At 36.7% G+C, this 17,882-nt stretch overlaps 1 protein-coding gene across 1 annotated transcript in view; it reads right to left on the minus strand.

Annotated features, from left to right (window-relative positions):
• Positions 1-306: 306 nt before the first annotated feature.
• GRB14 (growth factor receptor bound protein 14) overlaps positions 307-17,882 on the minus strand; it is a 64,716-nt gene continuing 47,140 nt past the window's right edge. The window contains exons 7-13 of the mRNA XM_063429681.1: positions 17,644-17,736; positions 16,228-16,308; positions 14,422-14,538; positions 11,811-11,880; positions 8,231-8,318; positions 2,177-2,270; positions 307-832 (exon numbers count right to left, since the gene is read on the minus strand). Coding sequence (XP_063285751.1) covers positions 686-832; positions 2,177-2,270; positions 8,231-8,318; positions 11,811-11,880; positions 14,422-14,538; positions 16,228-16,308; positions 17,644-17,736 — 690 coding nt within the window. The 3' untranslated portion in view covers positions 307-685. The remainder of the gene's footprint in view (positions 833-2,176; positions 2,271-8,230; positions 8,319-11,810; positions 11,881-14,421; positions 14,539-16,227; positions 16,309-17,643; positions 17,737-17,882) is intronic.

Consider the following 17,882-nt stretch of genomic DNA (forward strand, 5'->3'; position numbering starts at 1 on the left):
CAATTATTTATGTAAATTTTTTTGAAAATTTGATTATAGAAAAATACAGCATATTAATAAGATCAACATCCACCAAATGCTTTAAAGTTGCTTTGGTGCTCAAAATGTCCCTTTAACTCTATCCTCTCTTCCTGAGGCCTAACCCTAAGACAAAATATCAAACTATTGCTAAAACATAACTTGCTTCCCTTACAACTCTTGTTATCGTCAGTCAACATGATGGTTTTTAAGTACATGCATCAAAAAACCAGTAGCAAAAATGGCCAAGTCTATTTTCCCCAAAAGAACTCGAAGTACATAGTGCATACCGTTGGATTTAATGTAATTGGCAGCTGATTAATAAATGTCTGTATTATCCAACAATCTTGTACTTACAATACTACAAAAATAAAAAATATAGTGTTAAAATAAACAGTTGATGCAATGCTTTCCTGTTGATTAACATGTTCTACGAAGGTGTTTCTTTTTCATTAGTTGATAACTTTGGGGGGAAAAAATCGAGACATTATACACATAATAACGGAGTGCTTCTGTAAGTACTATACGCTAACACTAGAAAATAAATAAAAAAACAAAAAACAACCAGTATGGCAAAATTACAATTTCTGGCATTGCACGTTAAAAAGTAACAAGGAGACATTTCCAAATCTATAATGATTTCATTGCGAAATGCATTGGAGTAGCTTTATACTGTTGTTTGGGTGCAGTAGTGCTTGAGAGTGCATGGCAATGTTCCCTTATTTAGCTGATAAAACTCTACAAGCTGTATAAGGTCTGTAAATCTTGTCTGACCATTATCCAATGTGTAAAATCTTCCTCCATCATCTTCTACCTGTTAAATTAAATAAATAACAAATGACAGAGCTTAATTGTAATAATAATTTCTAGAAATAAAACATTTGTCTCAGAATTGAAGAATTATTATTTTCCATTCAGTTTTTTTTACCGTATTAGTAAATAGATGACATAAATCTGTGAACTCATTCAGAATCAAGAGCTACTTTATATAAATTATGGATTTAATAGATAGTCATTTTGAAAACATGCTGCTGTTTTCACGGTACAGAAAATCTAAATTAGTGTAAATTTACAATTTTGTTATTTTTCTTCTGATTGTATCCTAAACAGAAATATTGTGGGAATAAAAAGTTTATCATATGGCTCAGAAATATTAGCACATAAGAAAAAAATCTACTTTGTTGCATACACTAAATAGTAAATTGAAGTAAAATTTAAAAAAAAAACAATTTTTTAAAAATGATTGCAATATTTATGTTAAAATAAAGAAGCTGTAGCAACATTTAATTTTTTTCCAAATAAGCTATTTTGGTCTATATTTCTCAATTTGGTTTTTAAAACACTGTTTGGAGCATAAATAAAGAAACAATTAAGAGTGACCCACATAAATAAATATATAAAAATGGAGCTGGAGTAAAGTGGAGGGTGTCTTAATCAACATTTCTTTTTTAAAGGAATAAAAAAAAATGTGAGCTTGTACTAGGTGAAGGGATTACATGGACACTATAGTCAACCAGGTCACTTCAGCTCAATGAAGTGGTCTGGGTGCAATGTCCTTCAGGTTTTAACTCTTCAGATGCAAACAAAGAAACTGCTATGTTTACATTGCAGGGTTAAGCCAGCCTCTAGTGGCTGTCTTCCGGATAGCCACTAGAGGCGCATCTGCGACGCTGGAGGCATATTATGCCTCCGGCGTGCAAAGCATCCATAGAAAAGCGTCCATAGGAAAGCATTGAAAAATGCTTTCCTTTTGACAGCTTGAATGCGCGCGCGGCACTTGCCGCGCATGCGCATTCGGCTCCACTGACGTCGGCAGAGGGAGCTGACGTTGACGGGGGAGGAGAGGTCACCAGCGCCAAGGGAGCCCAGCACTGGAATAAGGTAAGCTGCTGAAGGGGTTTTCAGCGCCACGGGAAGGGGACCCTGAGGGTGGTGAAATTTAATGGATTTTATATATTGAATTAAAATATGATAAATGCAATTAATGTGCAAATAATATAGTGTATAAAAAGGCAACAATAAATATATTTGCATCTGATTAAGATATAAAATTATTAAATTGTACAGTGTAATATTCAGTGACTTATCTAAAATATTAATTTTGTATTAACAGAAAATAGGAAAATCTCATCGTGGAATGAGAGATAACATTACTTACAGGTGTAATTGTAATATGCTTTATTTTCTGTCCATGACACATAGAAAGAACAAATGATTTTGGACTACTTTGGCTATCCCGCAGCAAAAATAATCTAAGAGAAGAATAGATGTGATTGAAGCATATTATATACAGTATATTAAATTATATCTCTAACCAAGGGAAGATAAAATAATATTCAAGTAAAAAAAAAAGCAGTTGGTTAACATAAATAAAGAAACTGAAAGAATTGCCCAGGACCCTTATAACCTTAAGTTTGAGAAAGCAAATAAATGGACTGCATAATGCTGCAATCGGTATATTTTTGAAGTCATAGTGCATGCTTGTGTTGATTTTTTACTGATTTTTGTTTCTGTTTTCCCAAGCAGAAGATGAAAAGCCTGCTAACATTGGGTAAAGTAATTATGACATGATAATAACACACAGATTTTTTTTTCAACTCACCATCGGCAGAGCCGGATTTCCCATTAGGCGATCAAGATGGCTACCTAGGTCCTCTCCTCAGACGCTAGCTCAAGCTCCAATTGGGGCTTCTGTGACTTGGCAGTGAGAATAAAAGATTTCCCTGCAGGACCCTGCGCTCCTTTACTAATTGAGGAAGTGTTGTGGTATGTACCAGTATAAGTTACAGACCACTTTAAAAGCACCCTCACAGTCCACCCGGTGCTTCTCGATTACTTCTCGAGTCGTTGACAGAACTGAGAAGGAGCTCTTAAAGTGGTCTGTACCTGATATTGGTATGGACAGTGCAGCTCTGCCCACCAGACCACTAGGGATCTAGCATATCCAATACTGGATGATCAGGAAAGGTATAAAAAATACACACACAACAGACTCCATGCACAACACACAACTAGCACACATGGAAACACTCAGCTCCCCCCCCCCCCCCCCCATAATGCTATCAGCCTTGTCCACACACACAACACTCAGTCACTACACATACTCTAACAACTCACCACTGACAGAAAAAGAGACCAGGGCTCTAGAAGGAGGGCCCTTATATGGCACCCTGCCTAGGGCCTTGGTAATATCAATACAGTCCCAAATGTAGGTACTTTTTGACTTTTAAATATATAAGTATATTAGTTTAGTCTCTTTTCACACTCTGGTGATGAGGATTTACATATATTAGCTAACAACTCTAAAAAATATAAATATAAGATTATATAATTGGTATGAAAGTTGGGATATATGTAAATATTTGCAAGATGAGCTAGTGAGTAATATTATGGTGTTCTAGATATTCTTTTCTTGTCAGGTTACATTTAGTCGTCCTGCAACAGTTTGGCCATTAAACACCATGTCAGCAATTTTGCAACTGTGTTATATCAGGTACGTCTCCGGAACAGCCATTTATTGTGCATTGAATCAACTCCATCATACTACCAGTCATGTACAACGTATAGCATATCCCTTGTCGGAGTCACACATTATCAAGGATTATACCAATTTGAATTATAGAGTACTGTTGCATCGTTTGAGCTGGTGTTATTCATGCCTTCTTTCATAATTCTAGATTGCGAATAGATCACTTCACCCTTTCATGGTTTGGTGATCTATTTTGATAACTGTTTCTATCTCTGTTGGTCATTCTCTGTTAATGTGACATGATCTTCATGGCCGGACATGCCCACCAGTATACCAGGAAAATTCTTTCTGGGCCAGTATACCTTCGGGCCGGTTTGTGACCAACTAGGGAGCATCGACCAAGGGAGCATAATTTTGGGGTGACAGGCAGGAGGAGAATCACTCCCCTCCTGTTGGTCACTGCATGTAGATTTGCCAAGCCCCTCCATGGTAGAAGAGCTCCTGCCTCACCTGACAAGAAGTACTAACTGTGTGCACCGAACTGCTTCCTGTCAGATCTGGGAGAGGGAAAACATGCTCCTCTACCACGGTCTGCATGGAGGCGCTGGGGGGGGGGAAGACACATGGAGGGGCTGGGCGGAATGAGACACATAGAGGGGCTGAGGGAAAATGGGACACATGGAGGGGCTGGGGGATGAAATAAGCACATCAAGGGTTGGGTGAGTAAATGAGACAAAGAATTGTTGGGGGGAGAATGAGACACATGGAGGACCTGGGTTTGTGAATGAGACACAAAGAGGGGATTGCGGTGAAATGAGACAAATGGGGGGGCTGGGGAAAGAAAAAGAAACAAAGAGGGGCTAAGAGGTAGAAAGAAAAAACGAGGTGTGGGAGGAGACACACAAATGTGCTGGGGATAAGAGGCACACGAAATGGGCTTGGGGTTGAAAGACACACAAAAGGAAATGGGGGAAAGAGACACACAGACACAGTGGAAATATGGGAGATAGGATACACTAAAGTGGGTAAGTCAATCAAAAGAGGGTATAAGAAACACAAAAGAGGACATTTAAAAGGACGTTTAAGAGAATCAAGCATGTGTCTCAGTTCTACAGCACAGGAATATATTATTATTATTATTATGATATTTATATAGCGCCATCAAATTCCGCAGAGACAGGTGAGAGAAAGACGTCTTATTAGAAGAACACTATAGTCACCAGAACCACCACATTTTATTGTAGTGGTTCTGGTATCTATAGTCTGTCCCTGCAGGCTGAGTACTGTAAATGTCTCAAAGAAAAGGCAGTGCTTAGATTGCAACCTAGGAACACCTGTAATGGCAGTCACTCAGACCAACGTTGAGCATCTCGATCTGCATGAAGGAAGTGAACGCTCCCCATAGACATGCATTGGTTGAATGCATCTCCATGAGGAGATGCTGATTGGTGCAGTGCAGAGTTTTGTCACAGATACACAATGGCCCCTAAATGCTTTCCAATGGGAAAGCATTGGACAGGCTGAGATCATCAAGTTTGATGATCTAAGCCAAAATGAAGAGCACACTCATAGGACTTCAAAATAAACAGGATAACGTCATTTTTTTAAGGCTGTGCAACAGCATATATTGACCATTTCAGTCCCTGTAAAATATTCTATATTCACATATTTCACACGGAGGTGTGTTTGATCTTGAGTGACATGAACAGATGACAATAAGTGTTGTAAGCTCTTCTCTATTTCTGAGTGTCCATGGAACATGGGGTGACGTAATAGGGTTTTTAGAATAACCAACAAGCATATTGTATCAATAGCATTGACTTGTAATGCTTACACAGTCATTTTGGTGGTATATATGTTTTATCGGTGTCAGAAGGGTGTCTAGGAGAATGAGACACAGACACTGAGACACGGAACATCAAGGCAGAGTGTCTTCACACTCTGAATGTCCAGCATGTACCATCAGCTGTTGACCTATTTAACATAAATGACATTGTAAGTACTGAGTTTGTATTTGCAAAGAAAGAAGAATAAATCAATTTTATAAGAAAAGCCAGGAAAGTCTGATTGCATTATATATTATTAGGTGACACAGAAGAACTATAATATGCATGATACAAGGTGAGCCACCCAACAATAAGAAAGAGGAATCTACATAAATATATATTAATAAGTATCAAGCAGAATAGTTAGACCACAAAGCCACTTTAATTAAGTGACCTCATCAGAGCCAAACAGAGAGATCTTTTGATCTCCCTGTCAGCTCATGGAGGGTCCACACATAACAAGAGCCCCACTGGGTCCTTGTCTGAGCTCCGGACCCAGGAGGCCATCTAATGTTCTGGCACTGAATTTATATGACCAATGTTGCCAAAATGACACCACCTGGTACGACACCAAACATAATGCAAGTTATTATGGCTATAAGGAGCCAAAAGAGTAGAGTTATCCATGCCATGAAAGGACATGACAATTAGACAGAGCGGGGCAGACATGGCAGGAGCTGTGCCAATAAGTTAAATGTTGGTTAAAGGAACACCTAAACAACTTTAGCTTAATGAAGCAGTTTTAGTGTATAGATCATGCTACTCAGGTTTCATTGCTAAATTCACTGCCATTTAAGAGTTAAATAACATTGTTTCTGTTTATGCAGCCCTTGTCACACCTCCCCTGGCTCTGATTTACACAGCTTGCATGAAAAAAACAAACTGGTTTCACTTTCAATCAGATGTAATTTACCTTAAACAATTGTATCTCTTTCTCTGTAAATTGAACTTTAATCACATACAGGATGCTCTTGCAGGGTCTAGCAAGCTGTTAACATAGCAGGGGATAAGAACATCTAAATTAAACAGAGCTTGCAATAAAGGAAGGATAAACTTTAGATGACTCTTTACAGGAAGTGTTTAGACAGGCTGTGCAAGTCACAGGCAGGGAGGTGTGACTAGGGTTCATAAACAAAGTGATTTAACTCCTAAATGGCAGAGAATTGAGCAGTGAGCATGCAGGGACATGATTTTACACCAAAACTACTTCATTAAGCTAAAGTTGTTTTGGTGACAATAGTGTTCCTTTAAGTATTTAATATCTGTGAATATGTATAGATGTGGTAGGCTTTCATCTATTGTAATATGCAAATACAATTATTTACATATTAAAATGGTAATCTGCCATGTAAGTGTTGTTTGATTTAATATGCTGAAAGTCTTCTCCCCACCCAACCCACCTCCACATCATGTTGATTTCTTATTTTGTTGCAGGAGGTGCAGGTAGTGCCACCTTATGTTCTACTAATTAAACACAAGTGAATAGACTAAGTAACAATAAATACAATTGCAGTGATATGGATTAAAACCATTTCTTGATTATATATTGATCACATCAGTTTCCTTCAAATACCTGTTGAGTTTGATCTTAGCTACCAGAAGAGAATTGTTCCTCAGCATTTAAAAAGCTACCAAAAATCAGATAGGATATATATAGCACTGTTCTTGCTTAGAAGTAGAAGGTTATAGTACTGAAAAGCGTGATTACACTTTCAAACAAACTTCAATGGCTAAAGTATTGATTCATCTCCACAGGACCAAGCTGTCAAGTTTCTATAGTACACCAGCTGGCTTCAACTGCATAAGACCTGGACTTCAAAACACTAGTCTGATCCAGGAATCAAAACATTACTGTAGACCAATTATCTACAATTTTTACAACACAATATTCACTTCTGCGGGTTACCAAAAGATATTCATATCTTCTTTTTTTTTTAAGTACTGTTAAAAATGATCAATTATGCAACGGTGCACAGAAAATCTTCACAAATATTAAAACATATTCTCAGCAGAGTACATCATTGATACTCACACATGGCAATCACCAAAAACCCTCAGACAGACAGGCAGACAATCAGAGGGACAAACACCAATAGAAAGAAATATAGATACCAGACAGACAGGCAATCAGAGGGACAAACAACAATAGAAAGAAATATAGATACCAGACAGACAGACAGACAATCAGAGGGACAAACACCAATTGAAAGAAATATAGATACCAGACAGACAGACAATTAGAGGGACAAACACCAATTGAAAGAAATATAGATAGCAGACAGACAGACAGACAGACAGACAATCAGAGGGTCAAGCACCAATAGAAAGAAATATAGATGCCAGACAGACAGACAGACAAACAGACAGACAATCAGAGGGTCAAGCACCAATAGAAAGAAATATAGATGACAGACAGACAGAGTTTGGAGATACGGTCTTCTGACATCTAAGTTTTTAATTAGATGTATATAATAATAAGAGATAGCTATAAATAAACCTATAAAAGTTTGTATTTGTACATTTAACTAAAAATGAAAAAAGAAAAAAATAGCGTACAGATGTCCTTTACAAAAGCTACTTTTTGGCAAGAAATGACTAATGTAAGAGTCCAGAATGTGGGAATTTCAAAAAGCCCTTTCTCTGTAGAACAAAACATTCAGTTTGATTTAATAAACAGTGCTAAAACACCAGGAGCTGCAAAAATAATTCATGCTCAGAAATCATTTAAAACCTCTATTACAATAAATGTCACGTGATTTTGAAGTGTATCTTAATTGAAAATGCAAGTTATTTTTACTGGCAAGTGTAGGTTTTAAACTTAACGAGACCACCAAATTTCTGAATGTTCATCACAATTTTTACTTTTACTTTACTTTAAAAAAACAAAAAAAAAAACATATAGAAACATTTAACTCACCCATTTACAAGTCCTTGTTGAACTATTAATTTCTGGGCTTCTTCTCTGGAAATGTTGTGATGAAACCAAGGCTGAGATATGTGAACAGCTAAACATTTATAAGACATAATAAATATTTTAAGTTTTAAGTTTTTGATAAATAGCACATTAAGTTCAATATATATATATATACATTTACTACCTTTTTGGGGGTAGGGGAGGACATTTTGATAATATAAAATACAGACTAAATCGTACTTTATTAAATTATTCATTATAAAGAGTAACATTTACTTTGGAACGCTTTGTCACAGTAAAATCTGTTTCCCATTTTCAAGGGTACGTGTTAATTCTTCAGTCAGTATAACGAAATTATTAAATTCTTTTGAGTGCAATGGTTTTAGTAAGCAACAAACTGCAAACACCCAACCAGTTATCTTGTCTGCTTATAGGAAAAGAGCATGTAATTGAAAAATGCTTTTTGTTTTAACATTAAAGGAAATTAAAGGACCACTATAGGCACCCAGACCACTTCAGCTCGATGAAGTGGTCTGGGTGCCAGGTCCATCTAGGATTAACCCTGCCTGCTATGTTTATATATGGGTTAATCCAGCCTCTAGTGGCTCTTTCATTGACAGCCGCTAGAGGCACTTCCACGCTTCTCACTGTGATTGGCCCCAGTTTTGTCATGATATGGTCATGCTTTCCTATGGACTGGCTGAATGTGCACGCGGCTCTTGCCGCGCATGTGCATTCAGCCAATGACATCGCAAGAAGGAGGAGAGTCCCCAGCACCGAGGGAGCCCGGTGCTGGAGAAAGGTAAGTGTTTAACCCCCTTCTTCCCCCTTCAGCCCGGCAGGAGTGGGACCCTAAGGGTGGGGGCACCCTTTAGGGCACTATAGGGCCAGTTAAACATTTTTTTTTCCTGGCCCTATAGTGGTCCTTTAACTTGTGTAATGGGCTATGAGAGGAACTGTTCATTAATCATTGCCCTGTTTCTCCATTATCCATATCCAATACCATCACAGAATGAATTTTGTTTTCTGGATTACCCACATCAGCTACACATGCACCTTGCTATATACACAAAGCCCTTTATATCTTTCCTTTCTATCAAGTGCAATTCTATAAATAATCAAACATTTGAGCCAAACACTCTGCGGTATAGGGGATGTGATGAGGTGATGACTTCAATGTCTATTTGCACAAGGTGAAGGGAAAGGCAGTAGCAACATGTGTTTCATTTTTTGCTAGTATAACAATTAATATTAAATTAAGGGGATTATTGCAATACATAATGCAAATGCAATGCAAAGAAACCATACAACATGTATGACAACATATATATATATATATATATATATATTGTCATATATATAGCCCCCAACACTTTGAACTATGCCTAGAATGGCCCCAGTTTTGTCATGATATGGTCCTGGGAGTTTTCGTTTCTTTATCACGAAGAATGCAATGTATTTAAAGGATGTGTTATTATTATTGCTGGAACTACTTTGGTACATGATTACATTGAATTTCTTGTCTTTATTGGTAAAACGTCAAGCTATATAATTACTAAAAATGATAAATTTGCTGATATGACATTTATTTACATTTATTGTAATAGAGGTTTTTAATGATTTCTCCCTTAACTCCCTCAGAATGGGTTAAAACTCACCTTATTTTTAGCTCTCCACGGGTCTGCCGGCGCTGGACCCACCCCCTTTGTGACATCATCAAAATTACTGATTTGTAGCCAATCCAATGCTTTCCCATGGTGGAAATTGGCTAGGGGCGATGCCAAACACCGTTTTGGCCAATCAGCACCTCCTCATAGAGATGAATTGAATCAATGCATCTCTATCAGGAAAATGCAGTGTCCCCATGCAGAGTGTTGGGACGCTGAACGTCAGGGCTGCTTACTGTGTGACTTGGAGGTGTCCCTAGGGGCAATGTAAACACTGCCTTTTCTCTGAACATGAAAATGTCTGAAGGGAGCTATTATGCTCACCAGAACAACTACATTAAGCTTTCCCTTTAAGCTTTCTTGAAATAAACATTTTATATTGTAATGAAAATATAAAATATAGATTCATAAATGTTATATCAGTGATAGTTTGTTACAATCATAAAGAAAAACTCAATTCAAATTATGTATAAGGATTGTTTATTTTAACAATAGATTGTTAATTTTTATTTTTTTGAGTTTCCCCAAGGAAGGTTACGGCAAAACAAATGTGTTATACTATGCATTACAAGGTTGGCATGGGTAAAGTGGTATATCGCGTGCACAGAAAGGAAAGGAAAAACAATCAAAAATATAAAAACAAAGGAAATAATATTGTGGTTGAAATATGTAGATTTACATGGTAACTGCTCTTAAAGGTGTCACGATTCTGGGAACCTAACACGCTAACAGGTCACAGAGAGGAAAAGGTGCAGTACCGGTCCTTAGAATGGCCGGGCTAGGCACACTAAGAATAGTCAGGAGACAAGCCGAGTAAGGGGAGCCAGAACACAGGAAAACGAGAAACAAGCCGAGGTCAAAGGGATGGAGAAACAAGCCAAATAATCGGTAACCAGAGAGAAACACAAGCAAACAGCAATACAGGTAACCAAAGACCACAACAGGGCACAGAGAGACAGGAAAGGTAAGTATTTAAATCCTGTGCTTAATTCTGATTGGATAACTTCCAATCAGAATTAACAATCACACGTGGGGGATATCTATACCTCCCACCGTGATTATTGTGCTGTAGTGACCCCGGAGTTCAGATATTTGTGCCGGCTCCCAGCGTGCAGCGTTATACATGCTGCCGCTCGGAGGAGGAGAGGAGGAAGCGAGCGGCGTGTCAGGAAGAGAGGACGCCGCTCGCTGACAGGTAAGGGGAGAGGGAGCCCTGACAAAAGGGACACTGTAGGCACCAATAGTTTTGGTATAAAGATCATGCCTCTGCCGTCACACTGCTCAATTCCCTGACATATAGAACTTAAATTACTTTGTTTATGCTGCCCTAGCCACACCTCTCTGCATGTGACTTCCTTAACACTTCCAGTAAAGAGGGATCTAATGTTTAAGCTTTCTTTATTGCACAGTCTGTTTAATTTAGAATTTCTTATCTCCTGCTCTGTTAATTGCCCGCTAGATCCTTCAGGAGTCTCCTGTTTGTGATTAAAGTTCAATTTACAGACCAGGAGATAAAAACCTCTAAAGTTTGTTAGCATATGATTGCATATGAAACCATTTTTTTCATGCAGTCTGTTTGAGTCACATCCAAGGCAGGTGTGGCTGGGGCTGTATATACAGAAACAATAGTGATTTAACTCCTAAATAAGAACTGAGTATCAAGACTGCAGGGGCATGATCTATACACACAAACTGCTTCTTTAGGCTAAAGGTGTTTTGATGCCTATAGTATTGCTTTAGGTTTGTACTTTGCTTTGAATACACCTATTTTAACCTTGATAAATGTGGCTTTTCGAGAGTTTAATTCCAGTGGAGGCGTCAGGATGTAAACTGATAAATGTTAATAACAATTTATTGCAGGCATCACTTCATGTAAGATTTTCAGGAATTAAAACAGAAATCAATGTTAAACATACCTATGTTTGTTGATGAATTCTGAGATGTGGTTGCAACACAGTGGGTACTAATACGTCCACAACTTTTCCTCTAAAAAATAAATTAGCAGTTGTTTTGTTAGAATTAAGAAAGAAATACAAAATATCTATACTACATTGCACTCATTTCTATTCTGCTTACGTATCAATGATAACCAAATGTTAACTAATTAGATATTGTGACATTGTTTGTGAAATTAGATCTTTCTGGTAAACAAGTTCCATTGGCTTGAGTTGTATTTTGTTTACTTGGCACAGGAAAATGGAAAATATGTTTGGCTGAATAGCTGCACTGTGAACAAAACAAGATTGGAGAATTTTGATGTAAATAAAATATTATTTATCAGAGCCAATTCTCTTAAAGGGGAACAGTCACTCATGAGATTTATGCACAATTCAATAGATTATTAAAATTCAGTAATGGATAGTGTCGTTGTTGCGTTTTATTTTGTTAAAATTACTCCTTTTTCATTTGGTTTTCTAATTTAGATTTTAGATGTGCATGTCGGACAACGTACAAAAGCGCCAAGTTGCACCATCAGTGGAAAGACGTCATAGCATACATGAGAACACAGCATTATGGGTACTTCAGCATCGAGACAAAAAAAAATTAGTGCACCGTCTAGGTAAGATTTAGGCATCACATACCTCTGCTGCGCTGTTCATTCCAGTTAATATTCCATTAGCATTTGGGTGAAGGTAAAATGTTGTGTCACCACAATAAACACCCTTATAATTAATGGTATGGTGTATACATTGTACATCAGGTGTTAGTGGAAGAAAATGTAAAATGTGCAACAAACAGAGTAAGCAGTTTTCTATTCTATCACTACAACATAGATCATTGATTTTTAAATATAGATAAAAAGTTAAAATATATCATAAATTATATATAGGCAGAAATTAAAATATATGATTGGTATTTAAAAAAATAAGTTTGTACATAAACAGACAGTTCACATTTTAAACAGCTAAGGTGATCTGATGTATCGGCACTATGTATTTTATAGTGGGTGAATGTATAATTTCATAAGGCAGCAGACAAAACAAAAAGAAGAATGTTTACCTTGTGCCGTAAATGTGCTTGTCCTTGCACCCACTGCACTGTCTTGCTTAAGTTAATTTGCATAGTATGCCATGGCTGTGCCAGGGTCGCCAAGTATGCAATTTAAGTTAAAGAGGAAAAATGGCACAGCATTCATTATTTAAAAATAGCACAACTCATAAATAACTTTCAGTGAGAAGCCTGATTGAACAAAAAACTCAGATGTGAGAGTTTAACTTCCTTACAAACTGCATTAAATTACCTAATGTGACATGTGACATTATATCAATGTTCCCCAGTCTTGGATGAATAACTGTTTCTGTTTTGTCACATGTATAAGTGGAAAAAATGCATTGGTCCAGATAAAACTATTAAATTATGCTTATTCAGGTCTGTTCTTATCATTTAATTGATTTCATTAGTTTAAATATATTACAAAACATTCACACAAGTGCAAACAAAAGGTGAAAATAGCGCTACTACGATTAATAAGTGCGGTTTCCCTAGTGTCAACAACCAATCACAAAACACAAATAGTTAATAAAAAAGTAAAATATATATGTAGGGGGTGCAACAATACTTAAAACCAAGGTAATAAAAACAAATCAATAAACTTATTCACACTTGATCCTTTGTGAGCTACAGTTAACCTAAAAATATAAAACACAATCCATAGCATCATAGTGTACATTCAGATGTGTATAGAAATACAGGTGACAATTTCCAAATCACAATATGCAGAGCCACATATAGCAGGCTCTGGCTCTAAAGGCTTAGAAAGATCACTTTGTCCGGTTGCCTCCTGTCCTCCACCTTTCAATACATCAATTTTAGAAGGAATTCAATCGGAGGCAGTGCAAACAGATAAAGTAAAATCTTTAAAATCAAATCTTGGTCCGAAATTTGATTTCCTGACGAACGGAATAAAAAGCAGAACATTGGACACACACAGTATGCACCTTGATAAAGACCAAGCAGGTCGAAACATGTTGTGCTATTTGATTTTAATGATATTTTATACTATTTACTTGTTTATATTCTGTTGTATTGTTACACAGAATATTTTACTTTATCTTTACTCTTGAAGATTAAATAAAAGATTTTTGCACTACCTGCGATTGACTTCCTTCTACAATTGGTGTATTGAAAGGAGGAGGACAGGAGGCAGTCAGACAAAGTGATCTTTCTAAGCCTTTCGAGCTAGAGCCTGCTATATGTGGCTCTGCATATTGTGAGTTGGAAATTGTCACCTGTATTTCTATACACATCTGAATGTACACTATGATGCTATGGATTGTGTTTTATATTTTTAGGTTGACTGTAACTCACAAAGGATCAAGTGTGAATAAGTATTATTGATTTTATTCCCTTGGTTTTAAGTATTTTTGTGCCCCCTACCTATATATTTTAAATTTTAAATATATTGTCCTTCTATCAAAGAATGACAAAGAGTATGATTGAGATGGTAGCTGTTCCATGTAATTGTCCATCTGCATGGTCAGGTACATTGTATTAAAAAGTACAAGCAATATATCAGATCTAACAAACCCTCCATAGCAATCCTTCTTGCAGTGCAACGGATAGTACTTCTGTAGGATTTTCAATAACTCTGCTTTTACATCCTGAGAAATCCATGGCCACCAGTGAATTTTCAGATATGCTCCTCTAGAAAGAACAAAAAACATATATATAATGATAAGAGCCCAAGAGGTAGCCCAAGAAGACAAAAATATATTTAAGACCAGATGTGGCCAAAAAGTGGAGCCAAAGTTGTAAAACTGCAATCACCCTAATGCCGAGCCAGTTGTTAGGCTGGCAAGGCATGGTGGTAGTTGCAGTTCTACAACAGCGTGTGGTCTATAGTATACTATGGCCACCATGCTTTAATCAAGGGGTAGGCAACCGTCAGCACTCCAGATGTTGTGGACTACATCTCCCATAATGCTCTTACAGCCATAGTTCTGGAAAAGCATCAGAGGAGAAAACATCTTGAGTGCCAAAAGTTTCCTCTACCTGCTTTAGACTAATAATTTAGAAGACATAGATTTATATAAAATTCAAAAATAAATATGAGCTTATCTAGTAAACAAAACAACAAGTAACTGGACGAATACACTTGCAAAAGTTATGCCACAATAATAAAATATCCAGGTCAAAAGAATTCTTATTTTATTAGATGGTTCTAAAGATCCTACAGCATCCTCAACATTATTTGTCACATCCTTCCCATCCCAAAGATGTACCAGTTAAATGTAAAATAATTTTTCTAAAATATTTTGCATTGGAGTTTCCACGAAGCATGTGATTATATTTTATTCATAATTTTGTAATTCAGTTTTCATACATTTCACCAATAATTAATAACAGTATAGTGTTATAAAAAAATTACACAGGATATATAACAAAGGGGGAACGAAAAAAAAAGAACAGATGTGTTTTAGGTTTGGAAGGTTTTGTTGTCTTGCGTAATGATTTTAAACCACTAAAAGGCAAAATGTATAATGTCACAGAAAGGGCTATTTTTCTAAACCCCTATACACTTGTTAATCCTTAATAGGGTAAACATGGGGTGGGAAGGCAGCACTGTAACATGGCTGCGTAATATACAAAAGCAAATATAAACATACATAATGAATCCCTACTCTAAAACTCCTACTTTTCCTGGGCGACAGCAATGGCTATAGTACTCTTAGTCCCAATACATAGAATATACACCCCTCCCCCCAATTAAAATTGCATAAGGATTTGGACAGTGCGGAGGTAACAATTTTGGGGTGTTTATTCGATGTACTCAGGCTGATACGTACTATTGCTGCCCCCCACAGGAGTAAAGAAAGTAATAAATTGAAGTGACAATTGAACTGCAAAATGGGGACAATAGTTTATTTCCCAACAAGGATGTGTTGCTCTAAATAAAGCAATCTTGCTAAACCTCGTTCTCTTTTCCATTCACAAGAAAATTGTCAAACATTTTTTTTTTTTTTTAATATACAACAGCAGATGTTAATAAATGTTTCCCTTCCCATGGCAATAATTTTCGGTCTGCTAAGTTCTATTAATGTTTTATATAATATTTTTGGCTTTTTCTATATTGCCTGGTGTCCTCATTTCTGTTATTTAATAACAGAATCATGGTTAAGAGAGAGAGAAGGGGATGTCCAGCTGGTTTTTTTTTTGTTTTGTTTTTCATGTTGATCAATCAAAATCTATATCTCCAATTAGTTGCACAGAAAAAATAAATCCAATTCAATGGTTTCTTAAAGTTGGCTGTTGGTCAATATTTAATAACGTTCCAAAATTCACAATATTAATGAATAGTTAACAAGTAGCTAGTGGTAGCAGTCACATACATACCACAGGTGACGCATATTGAGTAAAGGTGTCATTCTGATGCTGTTGTGGTCTGATGTAGTTTTTGTAGATCTGCATTCCATTCTGAAAGTGATTACATAGCAAATTGTTAGATGACAGTCCAATATAGTTAAAATAAACAAAATACATAGATATTACATATTTAATATAAATATCACCAGTATTTGAAGCTAACAGCTAGAATAATCTTTAATCAGCAGAGATTGTAATAGGGTAGGGCAATTAAATCTGTATCCATCCAAAAATGACTGCCCAGGTTTTTGTTTTTATATTCATAATTATTATAAAATTTATATTGAATTACTTTTGATTTCAAAGTAAATGTAACTAATTTTTTCAAGACCAAGAAAATTAAAACAAAAGAGTAAAAAAGGCTACCAATCATTAGAAATATCAATAATAATGTTCAGAGAGTAATCCTAAACAAGGGGCCAGCGACGCATTGTAGGGGTGGCCCCCAGTCTATACTGTTATGGTGTGAGTAAATATTTATCTTGTGGGGGTGCAGAGGCTACAGGGAAATAACCAATTTAAACTAAGGATAAAATGGACATTTATGTAGGAGGTATGCCAATAGGATACACCCTTTAGGAATAAACCAAAAGGATTACTCCAACAATAAAAAGTGTTTTCATAAAACACAGGTTTGCCTTAGAGTAACCCTTCCTATCCTGTCCCCAACGTCAAAAAAAAGAAATAGATGAATCTAAAACTTAACCCTCAGCTTGATTCTCCACCACTGACATCAGTTCCCCTAGATGGGAAGAGATGTAGCGGGAAGATGGGCAGAAGGGAGGGCATGGAACCCCAGTGTGCCAGTGTGCTGACGTCAGATGTCCAATATGCACAGAACCTACATTAGCCGGCTGGGTAATTATTTGCCAGTTACACCTCCAGCAGCAAAAAGGTTACACTCTTAGCGAAACTCTACACATACAGACTCAAGCCACCATAACCGTTTCAGAACACTGAAGTAGGCATGGTGCTTGGAGTAAACCTTTAAAAAATACACACCCATTGACATGTGAGTGGCTAAAGGCACCATTTCACAAGGGCAAGCTAATTGTTATACCATAATAAGCCACACGAAGTAAAGTAGAGTTTGTACAGAGGCCTGCTTGTGAAGGTAGAAAAGGAATGGGAATATCTGGGATGGGTTATTTAACCAGGGGTCCTACATTTTATGGGAAGCTTTGGGAGTTTCATGTAGAAAGGCAGTAAGGAGATCATTGTTTATTGGTTCTTTAACCAAATGGATGGTAGAAGATAAGGAAGGAAGGGATGTCGAACGTATATGCAATGGAGTGTCTTGCTGCCAGAGCTAGTCTTGTAATTCTAAAACAATAAAGCATTGGTATCATTAATGAAAGTACAGACCATGTGAATGTTAAATATTACCTTGTATAATCTAATTGCTGTCACCCAGCAGATTTTACTGTCTTCACTCTCTGCACAGAGCAGTTTCTGGTATTTGGCTCCACCTTGGTTAGGCTAGAAGGCCACAGCATATTTTGATTAATATATGTCTTGTACGCAGTACCTGTTGAAATAAAATTTACTAAAATTCTCCTATTTAAAAGGGTAAAATAGCATTAAACACAATATTTCACAGTGCAGTATATATACAATGGGAATCT

Source organism: Pelobates fuscus, chromosome 8 (genome assembly GCF_036172605.1).
Source record: "Pelobates fuscus isolate aPelFus1 chromosome 8, aPelFus1.pri, whole genome shotgun sequence".
NCBI lineage: Eukaryota > Metazoa > Chordata > Amphibia > Anura > Pelobatidae > Pelobates > Pelobates fuscus.